The 25272-nt window shown below is 55.7% G+C and overlaps 7 protein-coding genes across 7 annotated transcripts; 5 read left to right on the forward strand and 2 right to left on the reverse strand.

Annotated features, from left to right (window-relative positions):
* Positions 1–700: 700 nt before the first annotated feature.
* Positions 701–1162, reverse strand: C8A04DRAFT_27081 (uncharacterized protein; the record flags this gene model as incomplete). Its single annotated transcript, XM_062780166.1, has 1 exon — positions 701–1162. The coding sequence occupies one exon, from the start codon at positions 1160–1162 to the stop codon at positions 701–703; it is 462 nt and encodes a 153-aa protein (XP_062638455.1).
* Positions 1163–3315: 2153 nt separating this feature from the next.
* Positions 3316–5863, forward strand: C8A04DRAFT_27082 (uncharacterized protein; the record flags this gene model as incomplete). The annotated part of the gene is made up of 4 exons (XM_062780167.1): positions 3316–3595; positions 3666–4372; positions 4469–5413; positions 5468–5863. 4 exons carry the CDS (start codon positions 3316–3318, stop codon positions 5861–5863), a joined length of 2328 nt encoding a protein of 775 aa, XP_062638456.1.
* An 824-nt stretch (positions 5864–6687) lies between these two features.
* Positions 6688–8300, forward strand: C8A04DRAFT_36020 (DUF563 domain-containing protein; the record flags this gene model as incomplete). The annotated part of the gene is made up of 2 exons (XM_062783379.1): positions 6688–6751; positions 6937–8300. 2 exons carry the CDS (start codon positions 6688–6690, stop codon positions 8298–8300), a joined length of 1428 nt encoding a protein of 475 aa, XP_062638457.1.
* Positions 8301–13165: 4865 nt separating this feature from the next.
* On the forward strand, positions 13166–14980 carry C8A04DRAFT_36021 (uncharacterized protein; the record flags this gene model as incomplete). The annotated part of the gene is made up of 2 exons (XM_062783380.1): positions 13166–13640; positions 13719–14980. 2 exons carry the CDS (start codon positions 13166–13168, stop codon positions 14978–14980), a joined length of 1737 nt encoding a protein of 578 aa, XP_062638458.1.
* Positions 14981–18625: 3645 nt separating this feature from the next.
* C8A04DRAFT_36022 (uncharacterized protein) lies at positions 18626–19106 on the forward strand (the record flags this gene model as incomplete). The annotated part of the gene is made up of 2 exons (XM_062783381.1): positions 18626–18713; positions 18793–19106. 2 exons carry the CDS (start codon positions 18626–18628, stop codon positions 19104–19106), a joined length of 402 nt encoding a protein of 133 aa, XP_062638459.1.
* Positions 19107–19875: 769 nt separating this feature from the next.
* C8A04DRAFT_36023 (cytochrome c/c1 heme-lyase) lies at positions 19876–20826 on the forward strand (the record flags this gene model as incomplete). Its single annotated transcript, XM_062783382.1, has 1 exon — positions 19876–20826. One exon carries the CDS (start codon positions 19876–19878, stop codon positions 20824–20826), a length of 951 nt encoding a protein of 316 aa, XP_062638460.1.
* Positions 20827–21255: 429 nt separating this feature from the next.
* On the reverse strand, positions 21256–24289 carry C8A04DRAFT_36024 (vitamin B6 photo-protection and homoeostasis-domain-containing protein; the record flags this gene model as incomplete). Its single annotated transcript, XM_062783383.1, has 3 exons — positions 21256–22431; positions 23103–24159; positions 24231–24289. The coding sequence occupies 3 exons, from the start codon at positions 24287–24289 to the stop codon at positions 21256–21258; spliced, it is 2292 nt and encodes a 763-aa protein (XP_062638461.1).
* Between the last annotated feature and the right edge of the window lie 983 nt (positions 24290–25272).

Consider the following 25272-nt stretch of genomic DNA (forward strand, 5'->3'; position numbering starts at 1 on the left):
GCCCGCCCAGCTGCCAAGACGCAGGACTACCACTTGAGTCTATTGTAACAACCGGCCCAAGAACCCCAATTTATTGCGTCTCGACACCAGTGAATCCAATCATCTCCACCCGGTTAGCGGCACACAGATGTCCAAGACTCATATAAGACACTCATCTTTTAATGGCGTGCTCTAGACTTAGTCGGGCCGGATGGAAACGCAACTCGTAAACCCACACAAGGCTCCGCGGTGGGCAGGCGAAACCCAAGAAGAAAACAAAAAGCGCCGGACGGCGGCTCACAATGCGACCGGAAGCACTCAATAGAGCATTGTGCTTCAAACACCCGGTTGCTACATAAAGCAGCTCCATAACGTCTATGCTTAATGTACCATAACGTCTATACCTAATTACTATACCTCCAGCGGCCCATTTTCCCACGAGACATAGCCTCGGGTGATGAATGCGAGACCTTTAACTCTCTAATATTAATGCCTTCCAACGCGACCAAAGTCTTGATAAGCGAATGGTAATACAGCAGCGAGACAGACATGGTGGGCGAGATGGAGGGGTCGGTATGGTCTATGAACGTTCCGGTCAGTACACCGAGGCCTCTCCCAACTACCGAAACTGATGTCCGTTAGTCGCCGCGTTGAGATTGATTGGAGTCTCCCTATAAGGCCCGTCCAGCGCAGTCGTAATCAAGCAAAGTACCTGATAAAATCAGCCATCGGCTGTCAGGTACTTTACATCGTCTTCCAGCTTTGCAACGACCGTTTCATAAAAGTTCTGGCAGAAGCTATCATCTTCTAATCCGGCCACGTTCAGCCCAGTATCAAGGCACCATTTGACGGCCGCAGCGTAGTTCATCCCGCCCTTCGTGAGGACCTCTCCGTTGTGTCGGTTGGCGGCCTCGCATTTCTCCAAGATGGACGCCATGTCCATGTTGCCGGACATGTCTAATGACCCAATGACCTTGCCGATGATTAGTTGTATCAGCAACGCACCGAGGGAAAGAACTGTGAGGTTCACCGGCCTGGGGCCCTTCGGGGGTTGTGACTGGGAGGGGTGGCTCTCTGCCTTCAGGTCTTGGACAACAAATGGCCGGTACGTCGACTCGCGGGTACCAACAGAAACTCGCGTAGTGTCGTTTTCTGGAAGAAAGACGACATCGTCCAAGCTCATGACTCTCGGCAACCATGGTGTGTTGTAGAGATGGAGAATGCTGATGGAAACGGCGACGGCAACCCTCAGTTTGTCGGGGTATTCAAATGGAGGTAATGCGGTATTGGGATTTCCGCCGATGATTACCTCTCGTAACGTGACGGTAGTACGGCCGATGCTAGACTGAGGGCTCCGTAGTGGCCGCAGCTCAAATCTGTTGTCTGAGTGTGTGATGTAACCATAGCATTCTACTGTCGGTTCATCAGGATTCCTATGGGCTGACCGGCATGGCTGGTACATCACTCCCGTGCCCTTTGCTGAGGGTGTACTTGGGGACGTCACTGTTGAGACAAGAAGACTCCGCGACACTCCCACGAGCCTCTGTGTAGCCGACATGGATGACGTTTCTCTCGTCAAGCTGAAGCCCAACGATTTCGACCACCCGGCGGCACGAGATACCTTTGAGGCCGTCGCAACGGGAACAGTAGCGGCGCTACCATACGTCAGGGCCGGCTCGGGCTTGGGATGAGTATCTGCGAGCTTGATGCAAATTCCCTCCCATACTGTCGAGGCTGAGCTGCGTTCTCTTTCCCCCGCCAGCCTGGAGCTAAGCTCGACATGGAATCCAAATTTCCGGGCAACATCGTCGTCGATGTCGGTTGGTACGAGAACTGTGCTTCTAGGCTCCAGTTCAAGGCAGGCTGTATGGCGTTTCGCACAGCAGCTGATTGACGCACTGTAGAGACCCTTGAAGATGCTGCGGGTTAAGCTTCGAAGCAATGCCACTAGTCGAGCCTGACTCCTGTGTTTTCTGCTCGTCTCGAGCCCACAGTTTTGGTCGGTGAGATCGTGGAGAATGGAATTGGCGGTTTTGATCCTGGTTAGGATTTCTTCGTAGTCCTTCTTCTTGAGAGAAAATGATGCTTCCCGTTTCAGCTCCCGCAAAATCGCAACGCGGTCAGTAAATCTAGGCTGCGTATGACCATGTCAACAAACGAGCGCGCAGCTTGACTGCCTACCTAGGTAAGGTAGATCTGTCACGTCAGGGAACATACGCTGCCATCAGCTTCCATGCATAACTTCTCCTGCAGTTCCTTAACTGCTCCGAGCATCTCGGAGACTTGCTCTTCAAACTTGGTGGATGTCATCCATAGGCGCAGTCGGAGTTGGTCACTATACAATGCCCATTCGGGGCCAGGGGGGCCCGGACAAGTCGGTCTATTAGCAAGTGCGGGACAATGCCGTCAAGGAGCACCTCGCAAGTTGTTTCTAGCCGGATCTGCTCCGTCTCGAGATCGTGGAGTAAAGCCTTAAGATTGCGTTTAGCATCTTTCATGGACGAAAGTATATCCATGTAAGCTTTGGCCGCCTTAATTGCCAAAGGCAAGACGCCAAGGACGACACCTGCCACTTCGAATCCGGACATTGTGGATTGAGGACGATGCCAATTGTCATTGAGGGAATGAAGGATATGATGCGGCTCAAAGACTTGACGCAACCCCGCTCTGAAGTTCTTGTCTGCATATGAACCACCTGCGTAACAGGAAGGCACAGCACCCAAATTAGGTGCATTCACGCCCTGCACCTGCCGCGCCAGCCGAAAAAGAAGAGGGTCTGAGCACCGAGATAACTTCAGCCGTCAACTGGATTGGTTAGGTCGGTAAAGACCCCCCATAATCACCTCGCTGTAGCCAAAAAAAAAAAAACAAAAAACGGCAGACCAAGCCCCAGGATAACTTAATTGTCTACAAGCATGACAAACAAGAATAAATCAAAAAAAAAAAATGAAAGATAAAATAGAATAAATCGGAAAAGTGAAAGAAGATAACTAAAAAAGAATAATCAATAAATCGGAAAAATGAAAGAAGACAAAAAAGAATAGTTAAATCGAAAAAAAGTGAAAAGGACAAAAAAGGAATAGATCAAAAAGGTGAAAAAGACAAAAAAGAAAAAAAACAAAAGTGAAAAAAAGACGAAGAAGAGTAAATCGAAAAAGTGAAAAAGGACAAATTAAGCTACCTGGCTGTTTTAGTGTAGTCTGCCGCTTTTTTTTGGCCACAGCGAGCAGGTGATTAATTACTTTCATAAGGTCTCTTCCCCACACCCACGGTTTCCCTCGCCGCCCCGTCGGTTCAACTTTCACCACTCCGAGAATCGTCAGTTTGTCAAACAAAATGGTGGTGCACAGCCAAGGCGAATCTCAACTTCCCATTGCCACGATCGTATCCTACGCCCTTTCGTCGTTCGAGGCACTACTGTCCGCACTGGATGATACGCTCGCCGAAAGGGCAGCTGCTGTGTCTCGCCTTGCACGGTTCAAGCTATGGGCCGGAAGTCTGGGCGCGCATCGCCCGTCGGGAAGTCGCTCGCTTGCGTACCGGCTTCGCGACGCCTCGACAATTAAGAATCACGTCGTCTCGTTGCTTCAAGGCCTCTGCGAATCAGTTGACGAGGGTAAGCCACGTTGGAATCGCGAAATTTCCACGTGAACAGATATGGGGAGGTAGTTGCTGACTGGGCTTAGGAGTACGGACTGCAAAAGAGACAAGTGGAGAAGTCTCGGTTCTGGCCGCTCAGCAAAATGTCGAGGTTGAGGATGGAGACTCGACCGATGTTGCTCTAGAAGACTACTTCCGGGATGACGATGGGCATTCCGAATTCGGTCGCATCCTAGATGACGTTGGGCACATCGTCGACTGTCTCTTCAGACTGGCGATAACGATCCGGAACCCTGCGCCACACGACCACTTCAAATCAAGAGTCGGGACAGATTTGGTCAGCGTCTACGAACAATGGGATATCGAACATATCCGCGAGAAATTCCCTAACGCCCTCCCCGAGCTCGCGGAGCGACTTGGTAAGGCTACCGCACGCCGGCGGCAGTATTTCAAGTACCGCGAGGAGCATGTCGGTGAACTTGCCGAGGGACTAGATACCGCGGAGGTCGTGGAGGGCGATGGGGGAGACAAGGCAACGACCAAAGCGTCATCTATTCCCAACTATCTCAAGGAATCGCACGCCATAGATAACTTTGCCGAAGTAGACGCCGAGTCCAACATCTCCAGGACCTCATACGCTGTGTCGACAGCCAGTGAAACGCAGCTACGAGTCCCTCCGCTGCCAGAGGAGTCCTCTGACGGCCCTTTCCAATGCCCCTATTGTCGCACGATTGTGTCAATCAACACGAGACACGACTGGAAAAAACATGTCTTCCGGGATCTCCGGCCATACGTCTGTCTCTATAGCTCGTGCACGACCCCAGAACAGCAATACCTTCGTCGCAGCGATTGGATCGAACACATGAACCGGCACCACTGGAGGACCTAGCGGTGCCCCTACGGCAGTTTGTGTGATGGCTTCGGTTCGGTCCGGGACTTTGAAGAACACGTCAAAGGGAAGCACTCGACCCACGGGTCATTCGACACGCTGCAGAGACTGAGTAGCCACACTGATCTCGCGAGAGCTAAAGGGAATTGCCCTCTCTGTTCCGATTTCCATATCATCTCGCACAAGCAATATATCTCGCACGTGGCCGCCCATCTCGAGCAGCTTGCACTGTTTGGTCTGCCTAGTACGAACAGCGAAGGAGAGGAAATCAACCATATCTGGAGCAAAAGCAACAGCCAAGGTGGAGATGGGAAGGGGGACGAGGTCGAAAGTCCTTCCAGCGTGGAAACCAACTATATCGCGCGGCGCGAGCGTACCTACAGCGACCTTGGTATGGAAGAGATGGATGAAGATGAGGGAGAGTTCACCGCTCCTCTCAGGCAATTACATAAGCCGCCACTTGACGTGGGCAGTGATCCTTACATTCAAGAAGCAGCACAGGCGTCGGTGCTGGGCGAGATGGCGGACGCGCTGACGCGCCCCTCCGAGCAACAGGCCAACGAGCAGATCTTCTCGCTGTCGGCTGCGCAATACAATGACCTGACCTGGCAAGATTTCCTCCAGCAGGCTGCCACGTCCGCCGAAAGGTCGACGAGCCAAGGGAGACGCAATCTTGCCGGGGCTCTGGCAACCATGCGCACCTCCGGAAGGCAAGAGCAAGACAACGTGCATGGAAGGCAGTTAGGGGTGGATGACACCTCCCCTTCAAGCCCCCTGGTACAGCCCGATCTAGCCACAGACCCCACGTTTGAGCCAGTACGGCCTCAAATACCGTCGACGCACTGGAGTGTATCCGAGACTGATGGCTTCCCCTGGCTGCTCCGCACTTTCGGCACAGATTGGGTGAAGATTGCCGAATGCATGACAACCAAAACAGCAGTTATGGTATGTTCCGCGGCCCTTTACTATCAAATCCCGCCAACTAATAATCTACTTTAGGTTGAGAATTTCTACGCCAGACATATAAAAGAGAGCGTCAAGCCAGAGTGGGAGCTGATTGCAAAGGAGGCCGATGCCAGGAGGCGGAGGCAGGAGAAGCAGCCCGAGCGCGCTCCTCCTCCTGATGGACCCTTGGAGCGGATAAACAAGATATTTTTCGGCTTTCAAAATGAAATGTGGCCTCGCTGCGAAGAGTTCATTGCAAACCCCCCAGGGACGGCTTCCGAGGTTAAGGAAAGGCACAGGGCGTTGACTGAAAGGGTGATGCAAGACGTGCTTTTGTCCCTGGACAACGTGGACATAGAAAGCAACGATGGCGCTCGTCAAGCGCGGAAGGGGGCAATCATCGCAGTGCGTTACCTGCTGAGCCGTATGGACGCGGTGCTTCGTTCTTAACAAGGCGCACATGAAGAACCGTTGAGAGGCTTCTCTTTGCGTACCGGTAGGGAGCTAAGGCGTCCCGCGACTCGCTATTGATGATTAAATCTCTGAAGTCCACTTTCCGCCAAGGATCGTGCACAGGCTCGGCGTCGATGGGCAAGGTTGTGCTAGATTAGTCGATTGTGTACCAGTCAGGTATTTTCCGACTAAAAAAACACAAGCTCCAGCATTGTATGCCCAAAGGCATTTAATTAGATGCTGAAATTACCTGAGAGACAAAAAGAAGATCAGTTAACTAGGGCACCCATCATCAGTTTTAGGGAGCAGCGAAATCCGCGGTAAAATCAGGCGACGAAATCGGGAGAAAGGAAGAAGAGACAGCGGTTGATCAGTGCTCAGATTTACCGAAATGGGTTCTGCCTTGCATGAGGAGCTGAGGGCCAGGCGTCTGAGGCCCCAAGTTGGGTCGCCGCTCTCGCGCTGGCGTGGAATGTTGGTTCCATGATGTTGCAGTCGCTGTTAGCTTTGCTACTGTGATGAAGGTCTCATGCATGGAAAGTGCGTCAAACTCTCACAGATCGCACAGTGCGCGCTGGGGCAATCAGCCGCTAACCACATTTTCGCGAGTCACATTCTGGCGTTTAGCGCGCCCGAGTTCGCCTGGCGGCTCGTTAACGCTCTTACCCCACGCGATCGCCCCAATCCCTTTCAGCTCACCATCGCGAGATCGTCCACGCCCCATGCCCGGCCAGGCCAGGCGAGGCGGCCCTTATTACTCGCACCATCTCTTCCCGAGACACCAACCGAGGACTTGGAAATCTCTTCTTCTTGAGATACCAATGGCTCACCTTGTCGAGCATGTCACAGTTCTAGTCTCCAGTCGGCTATGGCCTCTCACGTCCCGTTCGTGTTTGCGCGCAGGCACCGAGTTCAGCTCCTTACTGCCGCTATCCTTCTCCTCTTTATCGTCTACTTTGAACTCGACTCGCTCAGCCGGGATCCTAACAACAGCTACTTCCGCTTTAAATGGCCGAACTCCTTCCCCTGGGCGTCCGACGCCCAAGACAGGCCTGCCCTTGCTCTTCCAGCCGAGTACGACGAGTTGCTCGAAGACCCCGTCCCGCAGTCCGAGTACTGTACCGAGCGCTTCACCCCACACTATCTCGATGACTTCCGTACGCACGCGATCCAGTACTGCGCCACGGGCTCGGCCGCCCTGCACTGTTTCCAAGGCCAGAGTCGCCCCAACGGTGAGATCGACTCGATCTGTATTGGACAAAGCGCCACGCTGGACGTGGGCCGCAAGCAGTTTGCGCTGGATTGTGAACTGCGGGACCCTAACACGACCGAAACGGACCGCGGCTTAATACCGTTTGACGAAATCCGGGGCGAGTGGTACGACAGCGGCCCTCGCTTTACTTTCGACCATTTCATCCACATCGGACGCGACTCGTCAAGCGCACCAGCACCAACGACGCCGCCGTCCGCGCCCCACAACACTCTCAAGTTCGCTCTGCTCGCCAAGCGCGAGTCCAACTCCAACATTTGGCACTGCCTGATGGAGATCATGACCATGACTATGAGTTTCGACCTGCTACGTACCACCGCTGACCCGTCACGCGAAGGCGGCCCTTTTTTTGACGACAGAGAGGACGTCCCAAACACCGAGGTCATCGTGGTCGACGACCTCACAGACGGCCTCCTGCTGGATCTCTGGGCCCTAGTCACCGGCCGGCCACCCATCCGCCTGAAGGATATTCTCGAGGACAAGGAGAAGGCCCAGACCTTTGCCGAAGTCCCGCGCAGCATCATCGTCCCAATCGCCGGCGCTGCCAACCCAATCTGGCAAAACGACTGGGACAACCACGACTGCGGGCATGCGCCGATGCTCCGGGCATTCTCCCACCGCGTCCTGGGCTTCTACGGGATCCCGACTCCAGCGCTGATTCCCGATGCCTCACACTCGTCCTCGTCGCCGGCGCCTGTCAACCTCACCTACATCAACCGCACCGACAAGCGCAGGCTGGTGGACGACGAAGCCCTCCTGGCGGCTGTTGAGGCCAAGTATCCGCATGTGCGGGTCCGATCGGTCGACTTCTCGGCTATTTCCTTTGTGGAACAGCTCCTGCTGGTACGCGAAACGGATATTCTGCTGGGCGTTCACGGCGCGGGGTTCGCCCACACCATGTTCATGCGGAACGATCACGGCGCCGTGGTGGAGATCCGGCCCGCGACCAACGACTATAGGGGGTTTCGTAACTTGTCTGTCATGAAGGGCCTGCACTATCTCACTGCGTACGGTGCCCAGGTCCCGGTCGGGAAGCATCCTGGCAAGCGAGGCGCTGGGGCTGCGACACTTGCCAAGCGGGCGTCGTGGCATTTCGATGATGTCAAGATGGAGAAAGAGGAGTTCATGAAGCTGATGGACGATGCTATTGCTGCGGTATCATAGCCGCGGTATCTGATGCACCATTTCCTTTTTAGATTTTCGTTTTTGTACACACCAGGTTGGGCATAAGCGTTAACGGGGTTTGGACACAATGAGTTATCACAGTCATAACAAGATATATATATTTGATACCCAGTTAAACTACGAGGAGCCTGATCGTGAACACTTGTTTGGCCATAATTCCACAACAGAAAAGAACAAATGTTGGGGACTAGTTAGTCGAGCTCCCGTTACCGCGACTCAAGCGCACCTTAGATCTACGTATATGGTGTATTATATAAAACGTCCCCAAGAAGGGACTATCCAAATGGTTTCTAGCCGCAGACCTGATGTTAAATTTAGGCGCGAGCACAAAGTCTTCGCATCTTCTGGGCACCAGTCCTCGACACCTTCCAAGACTCTGTTAAGTCAGCAATTTAGAGTGGAAAAAATGAAATAATGTTAATTAGCAACTCCAAATTCGCCCTCCAATACAATAATTACACACAGGTCTTCGCTTTTGTTGTTACTCAAAGGTTATTGCTTTCAATCCTACTAGCTATTGGTTCTAGGCCCTTCTGAATAGGCGGGACGTTTAGGTGCAATTAGAATTGCACGCGAAGTACTTCACACCCGAACAACCTGCGTCGGTAATTATGTCTGCATTCACACTGGCACAAGCACATTTGCATGAGAATCTACATTGTAAATTGCAATTGCACCTACTTCTAATGTCACTACCAGTTCATATACATTGAAACTGATAGGTCATGTTCCTAACACGGGTAGTGCAGCTCTTCTAATCATTCTAACTTAGTTGTTTGTTCGCTTTGCCGGGCTCTGCAATCAGGCGTTTGAATATAACGTAGCAGGACGTGGGACCTGTCTCGTTCCCCAACAGTGGCTGGTAACGCCACTCATGGACACAGCGCTGCCAGTCATTGAAAACTCTTCTTTCCTCTCCACGCACGCATGGCATGGTCGAGGCCTATTGCGAAGAACTGGGCCGTTGGAAGCTGGGCGAATCCTGCCCCTCCCCACCCCTCCACAACGAGGGACTAATGCAAGGGACAAGAAACCAACCTCGGCCGCCACAGGCAGCGGAGCAACCAGCTTGACACTCACTGGCACCCCCGAGTGCAAATTGCAACCGACCGTCCGACCACCACCACATGGCAGCTTCTTAAACGTTCTAGGCAAGGCACGCGAGCCGCCGGCTGGAATCGATCGGCAGCCGATGGCTGTCCATCCCACACAACGGGTGGGAACCGTACCTCGCTCTGAGTGGCGTGCCTGAATAACAGCGTTCCATCCGTTACGGGGACCGGTCAGCCCTGTGGCTACGATGATAGGGCTCTTGAGGTTCGCCGTCTTCGTCTCCAGGGACGGATGGTACGGGACTGTGATGTGATGAGAGGGCCGGATCAATCAGAGTTATCAGGCCGTCATAGAATACTACCAGAGGACGCAGGGTCGAGGAGATAATCTTTCTGGGTATCTCGTGGACGGAAACCTCGGCCGCCCGGCGCGTGGACACGTATCCACGGCGAAGAGATGTGGGCGTCAGGCACCGCACGAACGGCACATCACACGACATGTATGGTTGTCCCCCGCGGGAGTCATCTTGGTCAACAGCTTGGCTCGTTCTTATCATACGACGGCTTTGGTCCTTCAACCTTGTTCATATGCCTCGCGAATCAATATCGTCTGAAGGTCATCTCGAGAGAGGAGGGCGTGGGGTAGTACTCATCCATGTTGGTAAGCATCGAGGGATGGTGGGGAGATCAATGACGATGACCCGGCTGTCCGAGTCGGAGTGAGCACTCAGTACTCACTTGTTGAGCAGCACCGACTCGTCGAGCCGAAGAGCCCTCGCATCGGAGCAACACAGCATCCTGCGGACGGGTCGAGGACCCGCATTTAGGGTTTGCAAGTGGAACCGGCACCACACACCTCGCCCAGCGTTGCAATGAGGGTTCTCGATTTGGTCGCCTCTGTGCCTCTTTCTCGCCACAGCACCACGGCTCGCGTCCGAGAACCACGGATTTGTCCCGACGCTGGGATGGTCTGGCCAGAATAGAACAGGTTGAAAGATAAACTAGGAGTAACAGATGTACCTCCGTAACGTGGACTCGATTCCATGGTCCAGTCGTCGTCTCAATTCATCGACGCCGTACGCGGGCAACCTGGAGACGAAAGGCACGAGGAGCGTGTCAATGGCTCGACACGCTTACGCAAGGTACGCGAGGCCGGAGCGAATCAAAAATGCGCAAAAATCGCCAACCGTTGGGCGGGAGGCGATGGTTGGGTTCGTTGCAGCGACCAGTTTCGAACCCATTTTGGGAGATTTTTCGACAATTTCGGGGGGATCCCAGCACAGATGGTGGGCTCGACCGAATCCGGCGGACCCACACCAGCTGTTCGTCCCAAGCCTGGCAGGTGGTAGACCCAACGGGCATGGGAGAGCAGGCCCGAGCTTGCGGGGTCCGAGCTCCTCCATCGCCCCACCACTGCAAGCTCCATTTTCACGTCACATCAATCGCAACAAAGTGCAGAGTTTGCTGGCCACATCCTCCCGTTCCTTCGATCAGGTTCGGAAGACCGAATTGGCGACCAAACGGAACGGCGGAATCAAACCGGCCCCGCGAAGAGCCACAAGACGGCCTTCCAAGTGCGGCGTTTGGGGCGTGGCTCCACCGTCTTTCCAGCCTCCAATTGCCAAATGTGTCGAAGCGCCGGTTCAGAGTTTTCCAACCTCACGACTAGCAAGGGCATTTGAAACTCAAGGAGCTCTGACCGCCGTCTCGTGTAAGCCGTGTATTATGCCCATGTTCGCGTCACCGCCTCGACACACGCGTGCTATCCATAGCGTAGTGTACTCTGAACGAAGTACTTCGTACACGAGTTCGAGCTTTGGCACCACGAGTTGGGGCACAAGCTTCGGCTGACCGCGGCCCTCCAACCCTGGGCGTGATAGGCATGATCCGCCAACGGCCGGAGGTTCTGGAACCCGACTCAACCCCACATTCGCCGAGAGTCAACTTTCGACTTATCAACCCCCGAAGGAACAGAGGAGAAAGCGGGAGGAAATTGAGCACGCGGGCGAACCAACCCGCTCCGAACACAGATATCACGTTGTGGGATTGACCAAGCTCCAGGAAGCTCGAGGCCAATTTCCTTCTTCTGCACCCCCAACCCGACCCCAAGCTGCGAGCTCCCCCGCACGCCGCTCCCGTCCCGTCGTCGACAAGACCGCCGCGCACATCGGCAGTATGTAAGCTTAACGGCCCGTCTCTGCGGTTGGGCCGGGGCCAACACTGGGAGCATCCGTGGCCGGCCCCCATGAAGCCAGACCAACCATCCGTTCACGTTGCTGTCTCGCAAATTCTTCGTCATGCTGTAAGGTTCCCTCCCACGGCTCATCGCTCGACGTGTTCGACGCCTCAAGCACGGTGCCATTGGCCCACCCGCGCGCCACAAGCCGTTGCCCAACCGATGAACTGATGATGTGAGTGAGCGAACTCTGCGGGGCGCGTTGCTCCTGTGTGTCAGGCCAGCGATTGTGCCGCGCAGATTGATTGGATGCGAGCGACTCCGGCTCCGGCGTGCCAGATCGCGAGCCACAGCACTAAGGCCGTCATTTTTTCCCTTCTCTTCTCTTGGGCCTTGGCCCACCTGCTCGCCGCCAGCCCCACCCCACGCCGAACGGGAGCGTCGCAGCGGAGAGTGCCCGATATACACGTGGTGCCAGTGGCAGTACCGCCGGATACCTCTGCGGATAGAACTCTGATTGCGGGAACTGAAGTCTGGTGGCCCGGCTGTTGACTGCCCACGTCGGGTGCTGCAATCCCTTCCTGCACCTTGTGCCTTCTACCCCAAGACTGGACCCCCAACGGCACAAGAAGATGACGGAACGCAGCATCACGAGGGGGAGACGAAGAGGGGAATTCTAGGGGTACTTGGGGGGGCAGGAAGCGGGAAGGGGGTCAAGCAAGACCACTCGCAAGACCGCTCGCAAGACCACCTCCATCTTTTGGTGGCCCGCTGCCCGACCTGGGGGGTTTTCACGGGCCCATTCGTCGGCCTGCCCCCCGCGAGACACGAATGCGGGTGACTTGTAACTTGTAACTACTAGTACCCGTCTGTCTACGCCGAGCAAAGCCCACTGGATCAGAGTCCCGTTAGTCCGACTCATCGCAGGTTGAGGGGCGGGTCTTCATATAAAGAAACTGAGAATCTCGGAACGCTCCAGCGGCTCCCTCATTGTCGCGCCGCTTCATTCGGCAGAATTGACCCGCGGCTTGTTTTGGCGGTTATTTTCAACTTTGAGCGCGGCTTGCAGCACGATTCCAGGTTGGCTCGCTGCCAACTTCGTCATCTTGCGGGACGATCGCCCAACCAAACTCGCCAACTGCCGCCCAGGCCAAGCGCTGACGGCCGACCGCCACCTTCTGGACCGGCCCTGCGGGCTGGACTTCCAGGCTTGTACTTCGTACCGGGGTAGGTGCTACCGGGGTGCCAGGATCGTGGGTGGTCCCAGGCAGTTGCCAGGGTGGGGACCCGCAAAATTCATTTTTACCAACGCCGGGCGGACTGGCGCGAGCCCCAATTCACGCACCCCGGTCGTTGCGCGCCCCGGCGATTCGCCCAGCAAGCTCTCTGCTCGTCTGCTCCTTTGCTGCTGTCAGACCCCAGCAACAAATTGTCGGCCCCTCCACCTCTATCCCCAGATTCCAGATTCTCGAATTCTCCTCCAGACCTTCAACGACTACAACGACCACAACACCACTCGACACGCCAAACCAGCAAGAAAAGACCTCGCGACCGCTTCGGTCCTCTGAGTACCTGCAGCCCGTCGCATCCCGTGGCTTCATGCTTGCAGTCCCTCCATGTCGCTAGGGCTAAAGCCGTTGCTGCTTCCGCGGCTCGTGGAAGAGCGGAGGAAGCTCAACGACGACGTGGAAGACCAGCTACCACCACCACCACCACCACAAGCACAAGCACAACCTCTACAACATCCACAGTCCCCATACTACGCCCATGACTCGTCCTCGTCCGACCTGGCCTCGCCCTCCCCCGTTGCTTCGACCTTCTCACGCTCCAACCACTTGAGGTTATCCGGCTCGTCGTCCTCGCTCGAGCTCATCACCCCGCCCGGCACTGAAAGCCCCACGTCACCGACACAATCACTTCACGTGGCCCGCCCCAGCAAGTCCCAGCTTCCTGACGTCGCGGAAGAGCCATTGGAGCGGGATGACGAGGAAGCATACCGGGACCATGTCGAGGAGGACACCCGGCGAGGGCCACTCGCGACCCCGCCAAGGCGCAACGAACGCGAGTTTAGCTTTCACGACTACTGCTTGTGTGGGTAGCTCCGAGCTCCAAGCTGTGCCGTTTCGGCGCGTCTTTTTCTGTTTTGGTTCGTGCTGACCGTAATTCCAGGTGATTTTCCATGTTCCCATAACGCCGATGCGGCACAGACACGCACTAGCACAAACCCCTACATGCTCTCGGACCCAGATTATGACCTCGGCTTCCTCAGCGACGGGGACTTCAACACCAGCCCCCGGTCCAAAAAGCGGCGTCATGGGTCAGATTCGGGTTTCTCAAACTGGAGCACGCGGTTGGGGTCACGGCTGCCCAGCTTACCGCGCTGGCGGTCGTCGTCCATCTCTCGACGCCACGATCTGACCTTTTTCCCGGCTTCCGACCCCTCCCTCGCTGAGCCGCGTCCGAGCCTCTCCCTCGCCGCCTCCAGCCGATCCTCTTCCTTATCCCGTCCGGCCCACGCTTCCGACCACGCCCAGGACTCGGTCCCGGCCACCCCGGCCTTGTCCTTCTACGAGAGCTCCGAAAGCGTGGCCATCCCTTCACCCCTCGATGGCCTACACACCCTGCCCGCCACGCTGGGCCGCCGGGTCGAACGGGACCGCATCCATGCGACGACACCGCTCTTGCCTCCCTTGCTTACCGACGCGATCGCGAGCCATACCCAACCCCCTTCGCTGCAAGCTTCGCCGCTGCAGTCGCCCACTATGATTTCTCAGACCCTAGGGCCCGCCGACCCGCCAGCGGCGGTTGCGTACCCCACACCACCACTCAGCGGGAAGCCATCTATGACCTCCCTGCGGCGCGGGACCATGTCCAGCACCTTCAGTGATGCGCCGTCCCCCGTTCCGTGCCTCTTTGACCACAGCGACTCGTGGTCCGACCGCCTCGGACATGCCAACTTCACGATCGAGCCCAGGCCCTACGCCTGCGAGACGGCGGACCTCGCCACGCTGCAGTCCTTCCGCGCCGACTGGAATCTGGCTCGGACCAACTACGCCAAGCACCTCGTGCGAACGGGCGAGCATTACGGCTCAACCTCCAAAACCTTCGCTTTGACTGAAGCCAAGTGGGCCGAGACCGAGCTGGAGTGGCAGCAGAACGAGGAACAGCTCGTCGACCGCCTTGGACAGCAGTGGAAGGACCACCCATCCGTGGTCTCGCAGCTGCGGCGCACTGCCGAGGAGACCCTGTCGCCATCCGTGCCCCACATGCTGAGCGACGACGGCAAGTTCCCGGAGCTCGGCGACGTTGAGATCATTGGGCCTATGCTGCGCGAGGCCGCCATGGTTCGCGACCCGACCGTCGAGGATCGCCGAAACAGCGCCTCGGTGTGGCTGAAGAACCTGGCTGGCAAGGTCGGCTTGCGCAAGTGAGGCACTACGCGAATGACGAACAAAAAAAAGTGATGATTCGAAGAAGACATGATGATCTACGACGATCTAATGAGGGCGGCCGGTTTCCAAAAGAGAATCCTCCGTCAGATAATGTTGCTTTCTTATTCTTGCATCTCAAATCAAGATACCCCATCGGTTGCTGTCATTCCTTGTTTTATTCCCGTCTGGATGTGTGATTTAATTTTTCTGTGTGCATTAATCGCTCTCACCGTCCTGATTCCGCAGCCATGGCCAGCAGGCTTGATTCATTTGCTACGTCTACTCTTTTTTTACATTTTAGTGTCTAAAAAAGCTTCTAGCGAGCAGGCAAAAGCATGTGTTCACTATTTTGGGGATGGGCGATGGGAAGGGAATGCATAGTCACAAGAGCGAAAAGGTCAACAATTTGATCATATCAGATGAATCCAACATGCACCTGGGCGCCCCTGTCTGTGTGTCGTCTCGAAGCCCACATACTAAGAATGGTGAACAACACACCACCGGCTATTTGCAGGTGAGGTCAGGCTCGGGCTAAGCTATGCTAGGAAGCTCCCTACCCTCACTGTGTCAAGATGTAACGAGACATGCTGTGGGCGGACGGGCGGATCTGTCGTGTCGTGGTGGGACGGGGGTTGGGCTGCTTTTGCTGTGCGCTCGCTTGTCGCGCTTCGAGGACTCTGTAACACCAATGTCTGTCTGCCCCAGTCACTGACACAAGACGCGGGGCTTTTTGGTGCGACGGGAAGGGTAGAAGATGTTCCCCCGCCTTCTGTCATATTTACGATCTGGATCAAATCGCTGGATGCTGGTGTTGGTCTCTGAAACAGCCCGGCGGCTAATCGGTCCCGCCTCCTTGAGAGCCTTGACTGACATCTCACCTCACCCATGATGAAACAAGAAACGCCGACCACCACCCACACAGTCAGCTGCTACTAATGGTAGCTCCCCCCCTCGCGCTCATGACACCCTGTTGCTGCCTCCACCCTCTGCACGGAAGGTTCCCTGCCTGTCCTACCCCCAGTGGTCCCGGCTGGTGGCAGGTTAAACACGTGGCGTCCAACAGGGTAAGGCCTGGGTTCCGTCGTGCATTGTGTTGTACCGTGCCTACGGCCGGGGCCTAGGTATGTTGTCTCTCTCTCTCAATATTGAGCATCCTTATCCTATGACGCACCACGGTTTCACTTTGTTGGGCCGGGTTACTGTGGCCGGTCCTACTGCGAGGAAGCGGAGCATATACAGGGGATGGCGAGCTATGATCAAGGTGATTATCTGTCGAATAAATTACAGGCAACACTACAAATTCGAAATAGTGCAGATATATTTGACCTCTCATCGAGCTCACCCTCACGATCCCTGGTAACACATCGAATGACTCATGTCGCCAGCGGCGAGTAAGCTAAATCCAAAGAAGTTCAGCAGCTATTCCATCCCTACCCAACGAGGCTAGACGGCTTGTCGAGCTGGCGAGAAATGAAAACAGATATTGAGGAGACGAAATATAAAGTATATGAAGACGGAAAGCAGAGAAATTGAAGGCAAGTGATGTTTGCAACGTAAAAGAGGAATGGAGAGTCTCAGAAGGTTGAACAGTACCGTATCTAGCGAGAGGTGTGTGGAAGAGGCTATCGTCATTGACGATAGTCTCAACCCCCGGCATTGCACTTGTTGTCAGATCATTTGCTTTGGTTAATATTGTGATATTTTATGGCAGCAGTTTAACAGCCGCTCTAGCCGGCCTAAGTGCTCATGGCGTTACCAAAGCAGGCCTTTCGTGGAATGTAACTTCCCACCCATGCCACGGAAGATTAGCAGGCCCGGACCTGAGGGCAACGGGCACGAACTTTCAGCACACGAATGCCGCATACCAGGTAGGCCGTAGAGAGGGTTCTGTGACTGCTTTAATTACCTAAAGGCTGTATGGATGTGGGCTATGGAGGACTTAAGGAGGAGGGTGGATGCATGGAGGGCGGGAAATTGAGGCAGATTCATGTCTAATACATAATTAAATGTTGAACTTCGGGCTACAATGAATGCTATCTTTCCCCCGTCGCCCCCTTGTGCTCTCGTTCCAATCGAGTTCGCACCTCTGTTTCCTTTATCCGCTCGGTACGGTCTGCCCATAGCTTAAACGGAACTGTTTACCGCGGCACATCGTAGACTGTAAGATTTAAAGATGATTCCCATCTTACCGAATAATTACGCATGCCAAAACATGGTCCAACCCATCGGGTCTCCATTTCTTGCGATAACTTGATTTGGCGAATCAAAACCGAAAGAGTCGTGTGTTTCATTAGCACTCGTTACTCCATCCACTGAACGCGTCCTTCCACACTCGTGATTTCTGGAAACCGCACTTTAAGTTTGATGCTATTAATACTACGGCCTACGAGAAGGTGATCTAGGCGAATTGACTGATTTCGACGAACGCTTCTATCCTCCTCTAATTAGCTAATATTTCCCAAAATGAGCGTCAGTTGCCCTGGTTGTTGACATCTCTCCTTTTTTGTCAAAGGGGCCTCGTCATTTCGTGGGAACCAAACGGAATTGCGTCAGCCATATGATAAATCATAAATCGACAACGTTGACGGAAAAGGCAACCCGAGTCTGCGACAGCCAATGTGATCCCGCGGGGAAGGCGAATGTGGTCAAAGCAATGACAAGCGAAAGGCGGGGGATTGCAGAGATAAGGGTGGAGTTGAGTGGGGACCAGTTCGACATTCCGATCGTGGAGCCAGCCGCATCCATGTGCGCGGGACAGGGCAGCAGGGCGCACGCCGTTGAAATTCAACGTCCGACATTGAACGGCTCAAAAAAGGACAAACAGGCCCTTGAGGGCAGCGAGACACACAACACATGCAATTCGCAAGCCTGAGCTCAGAGATGCCGAGCTGAGGTGCCCAGAGACTCAACAAACCGAGGATCGACTTGTTGGTGTACAGTTACGGGAAGAATCGGGATGTTGTTGAGGTGGGGGGCGAAAAATGGGACGATTCGAAATTCCCGGACAGAAGCGTAGAAAAAGGGGACAGGAAGGAAGCGTCAGGCCTTGGTTTCGGAGGCAAAACACCCGAAGTTTGATTGATATTTCAATTAATAAAGAAGAAGGCGAAAGATCAAAAGATCTCTCAGAATAACGGCCCTCTTCGCGTTTTGGTTCGGTCTATCCGTTTGTTCCAGTCCCGGGCCAGAATCGGGACGAACGTCTGCAGGAGACGCGGGATGCATCGACCGATGGCGTGGTTCTGCCTAGGTGAGACTCCGGCGTTCGGGGGCCAAGTGAGTTTTCTGACGTGTAATTGGTCCATTTTACTGGATCGGGTGTGGTGGGACCCCCTGTCGCATGGAGGGCTCGGAGCTTGTGAAATGTGAAAAACCCCCCCAGGACCTCGACTTTGACCCCAGTCTTTGTTTTTGAACTCCAACGTTCCGTTCACCACTCAATTCTCCTCCTTCGATCTGCCTGTCATCTTCGCTCTTGCCGACGTCCGTCCGCCTTTGCCCACTACGCCCCAAGACCACGCGAGTGACAGCAATCGTCGCGAGGAGAAGCTCCCCCCAAAAAGTCGCCGGCTCATCGCTTTATAATACTCCCCGGAAAGTCCCCGCCTGTTCCGGTTCTCACCACCACCCATTTTCTTCACAGCCATGCTTGTCACCAAGGTTCTCCGCCAGGCTGCTGCGCACGCCGAGCGCACTCCTTCCATTCGCTTTCTCGGCAAGCGGACTGTGCCTGGTATGTTCATCTTGCTCGGCCGGACAATGATGGTTGCACATCAATGAACCCGCGACGCTGACATGAACCTTAACCGCAGCTTCCATCGACCACTCTCCCCAGCCGCACCCCGCCTCGCCGACGCACTCTCTGCCGCCTTCCTTCACCAACAGCTCGTCCCACTCCAGCTTCAGCGCCTACCGCGACCATGCCCAGCAGTTCGGCCCTCTGCGCAAGAGCATCAAGGCGGACGCCGGTATTGGGGGCGCTTCGGGCGCCTATCTTGGATCTATCGTCCCACCGAAGGGTGTCTTTTTTGACCGCAACGACCTGCCGTCGCGCTTCCACCGCCAGCCCCTAACTGCGGCCGAGATTGAGGCGATCGAGACTGGTGGCGCGGCAGTATTCGCCTAAGCGGCATTTATATCATTCTTACGGCATCTCTTTGTTTCATTTTTTATCTTCTCTATCAACGGACCCGGCGGCAGGCTCGAGCATCATTCTCGCATCATTTTCCCTCGGTATACAGGGATTGGAACGTTTCGGGTTTAGGAAGACGCGCACAGTTATGATACCACAGGCATGGCATGTAAGCTATTAAAAGCATTGTGCGATGTGATGAGGCCATCGGCGGACACACGGGGCGCGGACTACCGCCGGAGCATGGGAAAAGGATGACGAGCATCTTTAAAACGGGTTGGCTTTTTCTTTGTTATGCTGTTTGTTTATGGCAATGGATGGGTGGGCTTTCGCGACGGCCACCTGGGCTCCCGCTGATTGCGTGGGCGGGGGGTATTCGGTTAAATTGTAACCAAAGTCGTAAACCTACATTTTACATTCTCGCACTCTTCTCTGCCCCATTGTTGCTACGGTGTTTTGGGGATATTCTGACGTCTTTTAAATACATGGATGCCGTACTTCCCATTGCTCTGGCTTTTTCTTTCAGTCTTTGATCGGCATCAGCATCGTGTTCGGTGCTTGTCCCCGGTTATCCCTGCGCCACCGGAGCAGCTGATCAACGGCTGGCAACTGAAATCGGGCCGGCGTTGCGTGCTCCAGTAAATTTCCACGATTTTATCCCACCACGCCACAAGCAAGCTTCGCAGCTTTGCATTTGACAACTCCCAACCAAAGCTCGACAAATGCGACCGCAGGACGGACCGCTCCGAAACATGCGCGCATAATGCACACTGATCTGCTCGACACCGTTCTCATCAGTCGCCAAGAAGCGACGCCGCAAGGCGACACTACGAAAGCCCAGGCTGGTTCGTCCGGGTCGACGACGGCCACTGCAAGCATGAAGGGAACCGGGGCGGACGGCCCTCCCGCCGGAGACGCGGACAAGTGCCCTGTTGACCACAAGACCCGCGATCTGTGGTTGCAGCAGGCTCAGCAGGAGAGAGCTGCGCAGGCCGGGGCCAACACAGCGCCGACGGCAACAGTACAACAGACGAAGAACGCCTCGTCGTCCTGGTCATCATGGTTGCAAATACCCTTCTTCTCCAAACCCACACAATCGACCCAACAAGCTCCGCCTCAGGCGCATAGCCAATCGCGACTTGGCGAAGCCCGCGAAATCTCCAGTATCCCACGATCCTCCGACCCCACCTCTGCGCCGTCCGCCCAGAGCCCCTCCAACCACGAGCAAGAAACGGGCGCGTCCAAGACCGGCCACTGGGTGTACCCCTCCGAGAAACAGTTCTTCGAGGCCATGAAGCGCAAAGGCCACACGGCCGCAGCCGCCGACATGAAGACCGTCGTGCCCATACACAACGCCGTCAACGAGCGGGCATGGGCCGAGATTCTCAAATGGGAGGCGCCCTTCACGGCCCCTGTGACGCGAGGCGGATGTGGCGGGCCACGACTGCACAGTTTCGCTGGGCTTGGCAGTGCCACGATGAGTCCGAAGGCCCGCATCAACACGTTATTGGGGTATTCCGCGCCGTTTGATAGGCATGACTGGATCGTGGACCGGTGTGGGACAAAGGTGGAATATGTGATCGACTTTTACGCTGGCAGGAATGATGGTGCAGCGGGGAAGAATAAGCTGAACTTTTACCTGGATGTGCGGCCGAAGTTGAATACGTGGGAGGGGGTCAAGATGAGGGCGTTGAGGGCCGTAGGGCTTTCATAAAGAGTCGCCTTGGGGGGCTCCATGAGGGCCACCATGTATGTACTAACACGATAATGTACCATACCACTTAGATGCCGGGGTGGCCATGGCTTAGATGAGCTTTGTACACTGTAGGATCTAACACGAAGTCATGCCTAAAGAATGAAAGCTCAACTGTTGATCGTCGCATAAGGTTGGGCTACTGCCCCGTGGTATCATAAAAAGCAAAATAAAAGAGATAATTCTTCCGATGCCCAACTTACCCAAAATGTTACCTTATGCACCGTTCCAAACCCAAGACCGAATCCAAAGTAGAAGAAACCTATGATACCCATGACCTAATCGTGCTTTGCCTCAACAAGGCCATTGTTGAACCGTATTGGGTCCTTTTCAGACAGATGAGGCACTACTAAAGTTAGCCTTCGCATTGTATCCACGGGATTCTATAGTTCACTCACCTTTCCGCCCCTCGCCCACCCTCACCCTGACTGGCAACCTCGTCTCGAGCGCATTGACTTCTAAATTCCACCCCGCCGCCGCCATAGCCCCAAAGATGGTCTGCTTCTGCTCCTCAGACACATACCCTAGCGGTAGCTCGCTCTCATAGTGGCTCTGAAGTCCGTCCTTGAGGGCCGAGTCGAAGTGATACGCATGGTTAACGGCGTCAAACCAGGCCGCTAGCGGACTCTTGACCCCTTCTTTGAGTGCGATGCGGATGTAAAAGTACCCCCCGCGATGCCATATCCCCATAAAATAGGTACTCGTCTCGAAATCATAGCGGTGGTGGGCGCGCGGGTTCCAACTCATCAAGTCGCCGTACGTGCCAAAGTCACAAAACCCAGTGTAGTCCCCAGTCTTGCTCGCCAGATTCCCACGGCCATTGCGCAGGATACTCTCCCGCGCAGACACCTGATCCGGCGTCAACACGGTACCGTGGTCGAGCCACTCGCGAAAGACGATAGTCGCGCGCTGGCGGTTGAGCGAGCGCATCTTCACGGCACGCACGGCGTGGTAGTTCATGGTCAGGTGCACGCCGGCGAGCAGGACCATGAGCATCCACACGACCTGCTTGTCCTCGACCATGCGCACTACCATTGAGCCGACCAGCATACCTAGCAGGCTGACGACGGTTTCTTGTGACGCCTCCTTGGCGTTGAGCTCGGCGAGGTTCCCGGTCAGCGCAAAATGCGCCGAGAGACTGGCTTTGCTGGCGTTGGCGGCGACGCCACATAGCGAGCGCAACACGCCGGCAGAGACGATGATGCCCAGCTTGGGGAAGTAGGGCAGGGCGGGGGTGAGTAGGTCGAGGAACTGAGCCGAGTCATTGAAGATGTCGGCTAGGAAGCGGTAGAACTTGCACTCGGGCTCGATGGCTTGGCCCATGCGGTGAGCGAATAAGATGGTCGCGATACGCGAGATGGTGTCGCCAGTGACCTTGAGGATCAGCGCGCCGGTTGGAGAGGACGACGAGCTGCCCACGCCTAGACCTTCGAGTACGGCCCGGTTAGCTAGGAGGGATGTGATGGATGAGGCGAAAGCCTGGAGCGAGTCGAAGGTTTGGTAGGCTAGGTAGTCATCGGTGACGGTGTGGGGGAAGCCGGCGGGCAAGAAGGCGTAAAGGATCGCCTTGGCGAGCGGAACGTCTGTTTTTTCCTGGTGGTGGTGAGCATTAGCTTCCATCCCATTTAACAATGGGATCACGCAAATCGAGAAAGCGGGTAAACACACCGACTTGAGCGTCTCTCTTTGCCCCCCATCGGTGTACGTGCAGAGCACTTCGCCCGCCGGGTCGATGTCGTAGAAGCTCCGGCTCATGGCGGCGCCGGTCGCATTCTTGGCCGCTTCTCGGGGCAGTCAATTGGCGGCCGAGAAGAGGGGGTGTCGTCGGTTGGCAGATGGTGATGGGAGGTTTAAGCCGGATGGATGTCAAGCTTTAGAATTGGACAAGGCCGGGTCGCATGCTTGGCCTGTCAAATGCCCCCCTGAACCTGGGTTGACAGCGGGTTGACGTCCCGCAGGCGCTTATCGGGGCTTATCGCGCTCCCGTTCCAGGGGATGGGACCCCTAGAATCTGGGGGATCAACAGCGGTGATTAGCTAGGCCGTGCGCATTGGATGCCTTTTCATCGTGACAGGTTGCAAGCTCCGAAATGTCACAATGCGCCACCAGTAAGCCCAACGCCCGTCTATATTTATGGTTCGCTATCTACCCGGTACCTCAATCCTAAATTACCTCTTCGCCGGCCGCCCGTCCTCCGTCACGAGATACTCATCCGTCTTGATTGGGCCCTCGCCCACGCCCGTGAGAATCACCCGGCTCACTCCGTTTTTGAGGATGCTAGCCGCGCCTTCGTCTACCGAGATGCTCGGCTTGAGCCCCTTGAGCACCGCGTCCTTCCACCCGGTTATCTCACCACCGAGAACGTGGTAGAGCGTGCCCACAACCGCCTCCGTGTCCTTTTCCAGGTAGTAGATGACCGCATTCGGACCGGCGTCAAAGGTGTAGGCGGCCACGGTCTGCCCAGCGGCCGCGTTGATCTGCTCGACAGCGCGGATGGCGGCACGCGAGACGTCGTTCATGTAAAAGATGGGCGGGTAAGTGTCCGCGCAGGTGGCATGGAACGAGTTGGAATCGCGCATCGTGACCTCGGCAAAAGAGGCAAAGTCACGGTTGTGGATGGCCTTCTCCATGGTAGCCATGTTCTCCGGCACGACCTTGGCAATGCGCTCCTGGAATAGGCCCGACGTGGCCACCGTCTGCTGCATACCCGAGGTCGAGCTAACACCTTTCTTCGCGGCCGACACAACAAGCACAATGGCGCGCATCTCGGGCCAGTGCGATGCCTCGGCCACCTGGTCAGCCTTCGAGTCGCTGCCGTCGGCGGCATCGCCCATACGCCACGCGACGTACCCGCCAAACAAGCTACGGCACGCCGACCCGGAGCCCTGACGGGCGATAAGGCTCAGCTCCGATGGCGACGCGGGCAGCTCGTACAGGTTGGCAATAGCGCGAACCAGGGCTGCAAAACCGGCCGCGGACGAAGCGAGCCCCGCAGCGGTCGGGAAGTTGTTCTCGGACACAAGGCGAAGCGGGAAGGTTGAGAGCTTAGGGAGCGATGGGTTGGCGGCCTCTAGGGCGGCGCGGCGCGACCGCAGTTCGCGGAAGCAGGCCTGGGTGCGGGCGCCCGAGACATCGGACAGCTCGCCGTTGAGCAGCAACGAATCGCCCTCTGCGGCCGGGTACGAGGCGGAGCACGAGGCGGTCGTCAATGTACGCAAGTCGGCCTGCGACAGCGTCACTGAAAGCGAGCTGTTGGTCGGTAAGTTGAGCTTGGGGTCCCGTTTGCCCCAGTACCTGTGTTGGGCAGCGGTCAGTCAGGGGACAAGGGGTTCGAGGAGGAACCGAGATCGGAGGGACTGGCGTACTTGACGACGGCGATGTTCACCGGCGCCGTGGTGCTCGCGCGGTACACTGTGTCGGCCATGGCTGCTGCGTTTGGGCGGGCAGGTAGTCTTGCTGCTGGTGATTGCGAGGTGAAGAAAGGGATCGTGAAGCGGTCAACAAACTTTCGCTCATAGTGTTTCTTCGCTCCATCTTGGCGGGGTATTTGGGCAATTGGAGTCTGGCCGCCAGCAGATGGTCGCCCAGCATCGGGCCCCCGAAGCGGCTAGCGCGGGGCGGATCCCCAAGGGTCGGTCCATCGAACGTCCGCCGCGCCGCGCGATGCGCCGCATTGTGCGACTCGAGACTCCCGCTTAGTCAAGGGGATGTTGAAAGCCGTCCTCTTTGGCTTCCGTTGACCTGTTGATGTCAGGAATTTGGTGCCTTCGTCTTCGGGTGGAGAAATCTTTTTCTACCAAGAACCTGAAAGGCCCGGGAAAGTGTGCAAAATTGAGGTGGCCCAGGCTCCCGACCTTATCCCAACAACACGCCCCACTTGCCCAGATCGGGCCCACCGCGCCTTCCTGTTAAGGTCTCACAAACCGGACTGTAACAACTTTTCCGGCCACATCAAAGACGGGAATTGTCCCTTTGCCGTGTAGTTTCCGTCGTCCGGGAGTCCAGATATATCCTCCCATTGATGCAAGTTTTAAGTTGGTGAACTTGCTGGCCCGAAACCGGCCTAATCGTCCGCATAACAATGGCGTTTAGCCCGGAGACGCGCGGTACGTGCTGTGTTTGTGTCCCGCCTGTCGTTATACTACTACTAGGAGGCTGACTATTTTAACGTTGCGGTCACGGAATAATAGGGTCTAGTCAACTAATCCAAGAGTCCAATTTAGCTTAACATAGCAGCCTGCTGCGTAACCGCATTCGTAACGACTATTCGTATTATCCGACGGTCTGCGGTACCTATGCTGGATCCCCGAAACCAGAGCTCCGAGGATAACTTAACTGTACAGTACCAGCATGTGGTTTGGCACCAGAGCTGGCGTACATAATCAACACTCAATTGGCAACGCGTAA

This window comes from Dichotomopilus funicola, assembly GCF_033296635.1.
Source record: "Dichotomopilus funicola strain CBS 141.50 unplaced genomic scaffold C8A04scaffold_18, whole genome shotgun sequence".
In the NCBI taxonomy this organism is placed as follows: domain Eukaryota; kingdom Fungi; phylum Ascomycota; class Sordariomycetes; order Sordariales; family Chaetomiaceae; genus Dichotomopilus; species Dichotomopilus funicola.